General features: G+C 42.4%; 1 protein-coding gene across 1 annotated transcript; it reads left to right on the top strand.

The window, feature by feature from the left end:
- Nucleotides 1-4: 4 nt before the first annotated feature.
- Nucleotides 5-4,456, top strand: LOC109296381 (polypeptide N-acetylgalactosaminyltransferase 4; the record flags this gene model as incomplete). The annotated part of the gene is made up of 1 exon (XM_019515792.1): nt 5-4,456. A coding segment is annotated over one exon (1,644 nt), but the record flags the coding sequence as incomplete, so codon positions are not given.
- Between the last annotated feature and the right edge of the window lie 7,024 nt (nt 4,457-11,480).

Raw genomic sequence — 11,480 nt, 5'->3', positions numbered from 1 at the left:
GGCCTCCGCCTTCCAGCCGGCCGGGGCCGGGCCGGGCTCGCGGGACCTGCAGCGCTTCTCGGCCCGCGCGGAGGCGGCGGAGGAGCTGGCGCGGCCGCTGTACGAAAAGCCGCCTCCGGAGTCGCGGGCGCCCGGGGAGTGGGGCAAGGCGGCGCGCCTGCAGCTGAGCACGGGGGAGAAGAAGCGGGAGGAGGAGCTGGTGGAGAAGTACGCCATCAACATCCACACCAGCGACAGGATCTCCCTGCACCGCCACATCCAGGACCGGCGCATGGCGGAGTGCAGGTCCCAAACCTTTGCCTACCGGAGCCTCCCCACCACCTCTGTGGTCATTGCTTTCTACAACGAGGCCTGGTCCACCCTGCTCCGCACCGTGCACAGCGTGCTGGAGACCTCCCCTGCCGTGCTGCTCAAGGAGATCATCCTGGTGGATGACCTGAGCGACAAAGTGTACCTGAAGGCCGACCTGGAGAAGTACATCAGCACCCTGCAGAGGGTGCGCCTGATCCGCACCAACAAGCGGGAAGGACTGGTTCGTGCCCGCCTAATCGGCGCCACCTTCGCAACCGGCGACGTCCTCACATTCCTTGACTGTCACTGCGAGTGCGTCTCCGGCTGGCTGGAGCCGCTGTTGCAGAGGATCGCCGAGAATGAGACTGTGGTCATTTGTCCCGTCATCGATACCATCGACTGGAACACGTTCGAGTTCTACATGCAAACGGGGGAGCCGATGATTGGGGGCTTCGACTGGCGGCTGACGTTTCAGTGGCACTCAGTGCCCGAGCACGAACGGCAGAGGCGGAAATCAAAAATCGACCCGATTAGATCGCCGACCATGGCTGGTGGGTTGTTTGCGGTCAGTAAGAAGTATTTTGAGTACCTTGGTACCTATGACATGGGAATGGATGTCTGGGGTGGGGAAAACTTGGAGCTGTCATTCCGGGTGTGGCAGTGTGGAGGCATGTTGGAGATCCACCCCTGTTCCCATGTAGGCCACGTGTTTCCAAAGCGTGCTCCATATGCCAGACCAAATTTCCTTCAAAACACGGCACGTGCTGCTGAGGTATGGATGGATGAGTACAAGGAGCATTTTTATAACAGAAACCCTCCCGCCAAGAAAGAGAGCTATGGAGATCTTTCTGAAAGAAAGCTACTAAGAAAACGTCTGAAATGTAAGAGCTTTGACTGGTATTTGAAAAACATATTTTCTAACTTACACGTGCCAGAGGATCGTCCTGGCTGGCATGGGGCCATCCACAGCATGGGTATATCTTCTGAATGTCTAGATTACAATTCACCCGAGCATAATCCTACTGGGGCTCACGTCTCTCTCTTTGGATGTCACGGTCAAGGAGGTAACCAATTCTTTGAATATACATCAAACAAAGAAATTAGGTTTAACTCTGTGACTGAACTGTGCGCTGAAGTCCCTGATCAACAAGATTTCGTTGGTATGAAGAACTGCCCAAAGGATGGATCCCCTATTCCAGAAAATATGATATGGTATTTCAGAGAAGATGGGACTGTTTATCATCCTCATTCAGGAAAGTGCCTTAGTGCTTATCGTACTTCTGAGGGTCGGCCTGATGTACAGATGAGAACTTGTAATGCTTCAGATAAAAATCAAGTTTGGAAGTTTGAGAAATAAAATGATCATCACTGGCGCAATCTCTGTACCTGGACAATAACCTGCAAAGCATCAGAGTATGCTTGTAGATGGCAATAACTTATCATGCACTAAATGAATATCTTCTGAAGAGTTTTCTTTATATGAGTTAAAGATCTGCATTTCCTTTATCGAAGTGTACAAAATATGGGTGGCAATTACCGGGACACAAACATTCCTTTAGTTATGGTTTAAGTTTTTATTATTTATGTAGCATTTTGATTCGTTGTTTCTTCTAGTTCATATCTTTCATTGGTGTGGGGACAGAGATAATAGTATGTTTCAGACCGGGAGTGACCAGCGTGCAGTGCCATTTGTGGCATGTGTACCAGCAGCCTTCATGTCTCACATACAGCAGATTAGGAAGAGGAGAAAGTAGCACAGCAGCAGATAAAACAGAAAGCGGACTAGCAGATCAGGTGAAGAAAACAAGGTGGAGAGCAGAACAGCAGACTGGGCAGAGGAAAGGGATGGAAATGCTACTTGGGGAACACGTGGGGCTAATATATGACACATCTTCCAGAAAGGTTGGCCTCCACTCTTTTAGACTGAGCAGTTCTTATGTTTGAATATTAAAATGCCTTTTACATTTAATTTTAAGGGTAAAAGTGTAAATCTACAGAAATAAAGGCTAGTGCTCTCACAGCCATATTGTCTGCTGTGTTGCAGATGTAGTCTAATGTATAAGTTAACAGTGTAAAGGCTCCACAGTAGTAAGTGCCTGAGTTAATGTTGTGCAAAGTGGAACCTTAACCCTTACAACATGGGTCTAATCCTCCAGGTGTTTACTTTTGCTTGGTGGGGGGGCAGGGGCAGGAAGGAAGGCTTCTTGCTACTGGGAAGGAGGAAACATTAGGATTTGCCCCAGATGCTTTACTTTTGACATAAACACCCTTTCAGTCTGGCTTAGTTAGAAAGTTTTCAGAAGGATAGATAGCAAAGCACCATGATGGACTTGGCAGTGATCCACTACAGGTGATGGAGCCAAGGAGATCTTCCAGCAGGAAGAAGAGATTGACCAGGTGGTGGGGGTACAAAGGAAGTGATGGTTAGTCTTAAACTTATTAAGATATATTGAGAGCATAGCAGTGGAGAGAAAATGATATGCTTAATTTGCCTGAGCGAGGTTGACATACTGACTTCTGGCTCCAGGTTTAGAATGCTTTAGGACTCCTATGTGCTTCCTTAGTGCCCTAAGAATGAGCTGCTACTGTGTTTGTTGACACTTTGTATTAAGTTTATCATTATGCTTATGTAGTTTTCTGCATTCTTCCTGTTTAAGGACTAGGCAATATTTTACAGACCAATATACTAGATTGTGAATGCAAGGGGTCCTGTGTTGGTTCTTTGAAAAATAATACTGATGTGATTATAGAAAACAGGTGGGTGATCATTTATACTTTAAAACTTTAAAAAGGTATGGTGCCAGTTCCCAAGTGTGTTTGAGTCCTTAGCGTGATTGTTTGAGGCATTCCCCTATGCATTTGATGCATATAAGATTTTGTTGTTCTTCTGTATTCATCTTATGATGGATGTTTGTTTAGCCATCCCAAACTAAATTTTGATCTTTACTGATAAGTTTTATTTTTGAGCTAGAGAACAATAAGAAAGGGGTGGGTTCTCTGAAGCCGGGGTTGGGTGGGAAGGAAAGATGACCACTGGACTGGGAAGAGTGAGACATCAATGGAGTAGAGACTTAATTAGAAAGAAAGAGGCAAAAAACCAAAAGTATGAAAAGTTGGAGGGAGACAGCTGGCTAGCAAATTAGACAGCAGTTTGTGGAGTTGGGTAGGAAAAGGGAACAAGAGAAGATTCTGAGTCTGGGGCCTAATGTTGAACCATACTGAAAACTCCTTGCCACCTGGACATTTATAAGTTGATTTATTTCAAAACAGGTTAGTTTGGGATTTGATTTGTATAAACAGATTCTAAATAAGGGAATTGAATAAGGATTCATTTATAGATCTAAGAGCTGTGCCTTATTGACCCTACTCTGTGAGGCAGTGCTGCTTGATTAAACTGGGGAAACAAGTTGTGTATGTTCTGGCCCTTGTGAAAGCCTTACTGGCAGTTGCTAAACTTTTCAGTATGTATCATTCCAAATGGAATCCTATAGGCATCTACCCTGTATGCTGTGCATACTTGCCTTTATAGGGAGTAATGCAATACTGTGAATACAGACTATGCAAGTTTTATTTAATACCAGCATTTTCTACTTAGCAAATATTATTTTCCTTATGGATGAATATTTGCATGCCAAATTTTAAAGTTTTAAAAGTTAGTTGGTTAGCTTTTTGTGCAAAAAATTAGAGTAGACAGACTTAAAATATGAACTTTTTTCAATGCACTTAACTAAAAATGGGCTCGGTTGGGTTTCTTAGTTTTCTGTTTAAATCACTGTGGGCTAAGAGCAAGACTGGAACGTTTCTTCCTGAGAGAAGAAACAGTCTTTAAGAAAATAAGTATCTGATAACTGCAATAGGGACTTGGAATGGCAATCTCAACTTTAATTGTAGCAATGCTACAGCACTGTTTTAATTAATTTTAGAAAATAAAATTCCACTGGGCACAGGTTTCTGGAAAATCTGGTACTCTATTAAAAAAAAAAAAAAAAAAGGTATATATTTTTTCAATCTCTTATAGTTCTATGACAGTGTGGGGGGAATTACTGTATATGGATTTATACTACTGATTTTTAAATTACTATTTTAAAATAAACTGTACATTTTAACATTGAATAAATATAATCTGTTTTCTGAAAAGTAGAAATTAAAGACAACTGAACATTTAGTTGCCTGGCCTTTTGGTTCTTCACTTTATTTTGCTTAGATACGGTGTAATGCAATGGAGCCAAACCTTTCCAGCCGTGTGGACTCTATGGACATTTGTATAAATGGCCTGAGAAAATGGCAGCGGTGCGCTTTTGAATTAAAACACATCAAAGGTGTTTTAGTTCATAAGTGCACCACCACCATTTTTTCAGTGTTGATGCGCATTTTGCAATTTATACAGATGCATGTGATGCAGCGCCAGGTGCGTTAGTTTGCATGCTCTGCAGACTCGATTAATAGTTTGCTCAAACATGCTGGATTTCTGGTATGTCGGAGCAGACAAATGTATGCATATAAATGCTCAATAAGTGGTGTGGTGTCCATTCTCTGGCTGGAACCAGTGCATGAGATCAATCTACGGGTCAGACCCAACGTGGGGTCAGTGCATGGGTATGATCTGGTGCGTCCCCTAGCCTGGCCCCGTGTGTGTGCCGAATTGGGTCTGCTGGTCTGAACCAGCACACGGGGCCATGTCATCGGGCCCATAGGGCTCACAAATTTGGCAGCATTAATTGCTACTGGTTGTCTACCACCAAATTTCTGGACTTGCAGGGAGCTTGTGCAGCTCCATGGGCTGGATCTGGCACATGGGCCATAACTTGAGGGTAATACTATTAAACGTTTATGAGAATTCCTGTTTTGGAGGGACCAGCCAATCATAATCACACCTGTGGTGCAGGACCAACTGGAGAATGGCACTGCTTCTTAGCTTCATGTGCCTGGCCGCATTGCTATGCTACCAAGACTCTGGATAGATGTGGCTGTTTAAAATGTACCCATTTATTTTTAATGCCAGTGTTTTTCGTTTACACTGCAATTCCTGCTGTTACAGGTGATACAGCTACAATGTGGTAGACTTTTGGATATGTTTTAGCATTGAGTAGATGGGACCAAATGATGAGGTTAACTGTATTAATTCCCACCTGGCCTTGTTAATCATATAACACTGTTGTTGTAGTATCTTTGGCATAGAAGTATTCTAGAGTCTTACTTACTTTAGAAGGAATTTTACATGTGATAAATATGGCCAATATGTTAATATTTCGGAAATAGCTTTCATAGATTTCGAGGGTCTGAAGGGACCTATTAGATCATCAAGTCTGACCCCCTGCTCTGGGCAGGAAAAAGCACTGGGGTCAAGTGACCCCAGTCAAGTGCTTGTCTAGCCTCCTCTTGAACACCTCCAGGGTTGGGGAAAGAACCGCCTCCCTTGGAACCCCTTTCCATATTTTGGCAATCCTTACCATAAAGAATTTCTTCCTGATGTCCAATCTAAATCTAGTCTCCTTCAGTTTATGGCTATTGTGTCTAGTGACCCTGAGGTGTGCCCAGGTAAACAGAATATCCCTTATTCCCTGCTGACCCCCGTGATGAGTTTGTAGTCAGCCACAAGATCACCTCTCAGCCTTCTCTTCCAGGGGCTGAAGAGATTCAGGTTCCTTAGTCTGTCTTCATAGGGTCTTACCTGCAGGCCCTCAGTCATACAAGTAGCCCCCTCTGAACCCTTTCCAGGTTATCCGTATCCCTCTTGAAGTGAGACACCCAAAACTGGATGTAGTACTCCAATTGTGGCCTCACCAGTGCCGTGTAGTAGGGAAGAATCACATCCCTAGACCTGCTTGTGGTGCACCTGGTAATGCAAGACAGAGTATTAGCCTTATTACCTTGTCAAATTGGCGACTCATGTTCATTTTTGTGTCGACTATGACTCTGAGATCCTTTTCCACTGTGGTGCTACATGGAATGGTGCTTCCCAGTCTGTAGGTGTATTGGTGATTCTTTCTCCTCAGGTGCAGCACTTTGCACTTATCTTTGTTAAATTGCATCCTATTCTGATCCGCCCACTTACCCAGTCTATCCAAATCTGCCTGTATACCCCATAGTTTGGTGTTGTCTGCCAATTTGGACAGAGTGCTTTCTACACCCACCAGATCGCTGATGAAAATATTGAACAGTACTGGTCCAAGGACCAAGCCTTGGCGGACACCACTGCCTACATCTCTCCAGGTAGAAACCGACCCATCCACCATCATTCTCTGGGTGTGTCCCATGAGCCAGTTTTCCACCCACCAGACTGAAAAAATCCATGTCGCAGCTACTTGGTTTACTTGTAAGAATTGGGTGCAATACTGTGTCAAAAGCCTTTTTAAAATCCAAGTAAATAACATCTACCTCTGCTCCTGCATCTAAGCACTTTATTAAGGACCACGCACCAAGTTAGTCGGTCAGGATCTGCCTGCTGTAAACCCATGCTGGTTGCTCCTTAACATTGTATTGCCTGTTGTCCCCCACAAATGTGATTCTTAATGATTTTTAGAGGTGAGGCTAACAGGCCTATAATTACCTGGGTCCTCCTTCCTCCCCTTGAAAATAGGGACCACGCTGGCCCCTTTCCAGTCATCTGGGACTTGCCCTGAGTGCCATGAGCTCTCAAACGGTTGTGCCAGTGGTTTTGCTGTGACACCAGCTAATTCCTTTAGTATCTGTGGGTGAAGATCATTGGGGCCTGCCAACTTAAATACATCCAACCCCTCCAAGTGCCCCTTTTACTAGGTCAGTGCTAATCATTGGTGGATTGGTTTCTCTCTCAAGCCAGACTAAAATCTCATTGGGAGGTGTGTTTGTATCTGTGTCCAGAAACACAGGTGCCAAGAAATCATTTAAGAGCTCAGCTTTGTCCATCTTATCTGTTACGAGTTGCCCTAGTCTGTCCTGTAGCGGCTCTATACTACCCTGCGCCGCCGCCTTGTTCCCTATGTACTTAAAGAAGGACTTTTCGTTACCCTTAATCTTTGTTGCCAGCCTGAGTTCCGTTTCTGCTTTGGCCTTCTTTGCTGCTTCCCTGCAAGCGTGAGCCAAGCGAGTATACTCCTTGGTGGCTGCCCCCTGCTTCCACTGCTTGCAAACCTCTCTTTTCCCTTGTAAGAATTGGGTGCGATACTGTGTCAAAATCTCCTGGATTTCCCTGCTTAGGGTTTCTTGGCTCTTTTGCCTCCCTTTATGTGTACTGGGGTGGTTCCCTTTTGTGCCTGCAGGATCAGTCCCTTGAGGAACTCCCACCCTTCCTGGACTCCCAGCTCACCAATGTTATTACCCCTCAGTCCCACTCTTAACTACTGTCCTGAGCTCATTGAAATTGGACTTCCGGAAGTCTGGCACTTTTGCCCTACTTGTTATCTTTCCCACCTTACGCCGGATAGTGAATCCTATCAACGGGTGGTCACTATCTCTTAGGTTACCCTGTACCTGCAGATCCCCAACCAAGTCCTCCCCTGTCGCCAGCACCAAGTCAAGTAAGGTGTTTCCCCTAGCGGGACTGCATACCTCCTGTGTTAGTTGCAGGTCCTGGATGCAGGTTAGGAACCTGTATGAATGGACAGACCTGGCTGACTGTTACTAAAATCAGTAGTATGAAAAGCAAAGAAAGAAAGAAAAACGTATATACTTCTATAAGCAAGTCTGGAAGCCTTTGTTACCAAGAAACTATCTCTGTTTTTACAAATCCTTTTACAAACACATGCAGGACCACAATGTATTGCAGTGTCTTATCCTTTGCTAGAAATATCCTTCTGTTCTTAAGTATCCGGTTCTCTTGTCAATGATATCCAGAAAAGAAAAGTATAGAGGTAAAATACCTATTGTTAATGGCTTGTAAGCATTGTTGTTGCTTGCATTTTATTTGTATTTATTTTTACTATTATCAATTGTATTACGACGGGTTTATGGAAGGTTAAGTTTAGGAACTATTTTAAAACGCTGGTTTAGTGTAGTTCAGTCCTTTAACCAGAATCTTGTTCGATTATGGGATCCTTTCAGCATTTTCTGTGAGTAATATGAACATTAATTCTATCCAAAACCTATTCTTTGAACCCATCTACTATTCTTAGAGGTTCTAACAAGGCAACAGACATTGGTTATTTGAAAAGCAAATAGCATAACAAGAGATGTGGACTGGAAAATTTTCCAGTGCTTTATTTTTCCGTGGGAAATTCTCCATTTCTAAAAATTCATTGTTTCATTAAATTCATTAGGAACAACAAATGGATGCCAATACAATATTAGGTAAGCTTGGCAGTTTCAGAGTTGTAATTAATGTTTTCCAAGTGATTATCCCTAGGAAGTGTGAGAGAGAGTACATAAATGTTTTATTGATTTGTAATCACATAATAATCCAAACCAAAAATCAAGTTATTAATTCACCTAATTGGCTGTTTAGGTCAAATCAAAACCAAAGCAAAAATTCTTACTTCATTTCAGACTGCAAGTATAAGCAAAATCGAAACTAAAACTGTGATTAATTTTTGTTTCACTTTTAGTTCAGCAAATACACAGAGCAGTATCTCTCATTTGTTTTCTTGAGTTAGTGAAGTTGGAAGTGTTTGCATAAGATCTGTTAGTTTTTTAGTGCTTGTGGTTTGAAGTAGTCATAATAATGCCCAATCAGAAAACTAGTGTGTGGCATCATTATAGTGAAGTTCAAGCCACTGCAGGAAGGAAGAAAGTTGGTAGGTGTAAATATTGTGGGCAGGAGTACACTAACAACGCAACAAGAATGAAGAAACATTTAATAACTTGTAGAAAATGCCCTGAAAGAGTACAAGCCGTATATAGAAATGTAATACAACCAAGTGGTGGAACAACATCATCTGAGAAAAGTCTACTTCAGGAATCCTATGTAAGTAAACAAATTAATATGTTAAACAACACAGCATAAACTAGCATCTATATTGTTTTAAAACACTATAATTTTAAAAGTTGTTAATGCAACTCTGGACTATTATTTATTTATTTATTTATTTAAAATATTTGTATCCTGCCTTTGGGTGCTTAGTGCAAGCAGAAAAGTGGCTTAGGCTTCACAATACATGTTTTTAAAAATTACATAATATATAAATAGTTAATTATTTAAAACCAGCAAAGTGAGCTTAGTCTTCTGGCTGATGGCAGAGGCCTGACAGTACTTTCGTTTGGCTCTGCAGTCCCAGGGCAACTGAGCAGCAAGTTGAGCAGCAGGAGGGGGGAAGCAAGCTCCCTGCTGCTTCTCCTTCTCCTTCTGATGGATGAGGCCAGATTAGAATAGGCTAAAATCAAAATCTTTTCCCCGTTTTGTTGCTGGAACTTGGTAGCTCAAGTGAAATAGCAGATTTGCAAAAAATGGAAAATGAAAATGTTGAGTTTCCAGGTCTGGGGGAAGAAGCAGGATCCTCGCTTTCAAGTACACTATCACCAGATATGTGATCCACCGTAAGTAGCTGTTTAAGACAGTCGAGCTTTTTATCAAGCTTTGCAGACAAAATGTCAAAAGCGGATGAGACATTAGCTCGAGCTATATTTCAAGTGGTACACCTCTTCCCATAATTGACAATCAATACTGGAAGGAACATTACAAACTAATTCACCCATCGTGTAAGTTACTGTCATGTTATCGCTTATTACATTATCTCTTAGATAGAGAGTATGACAGAGTACAAACAATGGTTATTCAAAGGATTGGTCAAGCCGAATCACTGCCTCGGATGTCAGATGGATGGACTGATGTACAAGGAAATCCTTTATTGAACATTACGTTAGCAACACCTGAGCCAATATTCCAGAAAGCAGTTGCTACCAAATCTTCTCATCATACAGGTGAATATGTAGCCAAATTACTGAGTGAAGAGATTGAAAGTGCAGATCCCTCCAGGGTACAAGCCCTTGTAACTGGTAACGGGAGTAACATGAAAGCTGCATGGCAAATATTAAATGCAAAGTATCCTCATTTAATAGTATTTGGCTGTCTTGCTCATGGGTTGAATCTTCTGGCAAAGGACACAGTAAGTGTGAATACAATGATGTCAATATTGGCAAACTGCAAAGCGATTGTGAAGGTATTTAACAAACATGTTGCTAATCAGACTTTGAAGAAATTACAGAAAGACAAGCAGGGGAAGGAAAGTGTACTTTTATTGCCAGGAGAAACTAGATTGGGGCTTGGCTACAAAGTGTGTACATAGTTTGCTGGATGCAAAGAACTGTTTGTAGTGTGCTTCAATAGATGACACAGTATCCCAGATTATTCTTGTGAACACTGGGAAGCAGACAATGATGTGTTCATGGTTTGAGTTCAAGGAGCATTCAGTTTGCTACTACCAGTTTCAGTGGCTGTCAAGAAGCTTGAAGGAGATACACCAATCCTTTCACATATTCCAGAGATATTCAGACAACTGAATGAAAATCTAATTGAGCTTTTGCCTTCTTCACCTCTATCCAAAAAAGTAGTAGTAGTAAAACAACTGTTTACTAAGAAATCTGAGTTTTGTTCTCATCCAGTTCATCTGGCAGCAAACCTTTTGGATCCTCAACACAGCAGACAACATTTATCAAAAGATGAATGATCTACTCTTGATACAATTGTGGAAGTAGCTAAGAATGTCCCTAACATCGATGAAATAGCTGTGATGACAGACACTGTTGAGTACCACGCAAAAGAAAAACTTTGCAGCAAAGACATTATTTAGCGGACAGCAGAGAATTTCTGCAGAAGGGATACGGTAACACCCGACTGTTGTCCAGGATTGCTGTAAGGATCCTAAGCCATTGCACCAACAGCAGCTTCTTGTGAATGGAAATGGAACTAATAAGTAGTGTAAGTGATTCTACAGATACTGACAGTGAAACTGGAGGTGCCACAGTGACCTCGGTGAAAAAGTTAAACTCTGTTGAAGTAAATGAGTGGACAACCACAGTCTATCATGCACAGTTCTTTGGGTGTGCTAAAATTAGTGTGTCAACAGTTTTCAGTGCCTTGGGGTTTTTTGTAAATGTAAACAGACAATGTAAGGGAAGTAAATGCCATTGTGTATTATCTTTACATTTTTGCAAGTATTCCAATAAAAATAATTTATTTCCACATAAAGCTTTGAATTTGTTTGAATATAACATTTAAACCACATTAAGCGTGCTGTAGTTAGTTGTTTTCCTATTTAAAAAATTCCGTTCAAATG

Source organism: Gavialis gangeticus, unplaced genomic scaffold (genome assembly GCF_001723915.1).
Source record: "Gavialis gangeticus isolate Ggan-Ray unplaced genomic scaffold, GavGan_comp1, whole genome shotgun sequence".
Taxonomy (NCBI): Eukaryota; Metazoa; Chordata; order Crocodylia; family Gavialidae; genus Gavialis; species Gavialis gangeticus.
The sequence above is the reverse complement of the archived record's forward strand: the minus strand, read 5'-3'. Positions and strand labels throughout refer to the sequence as shown.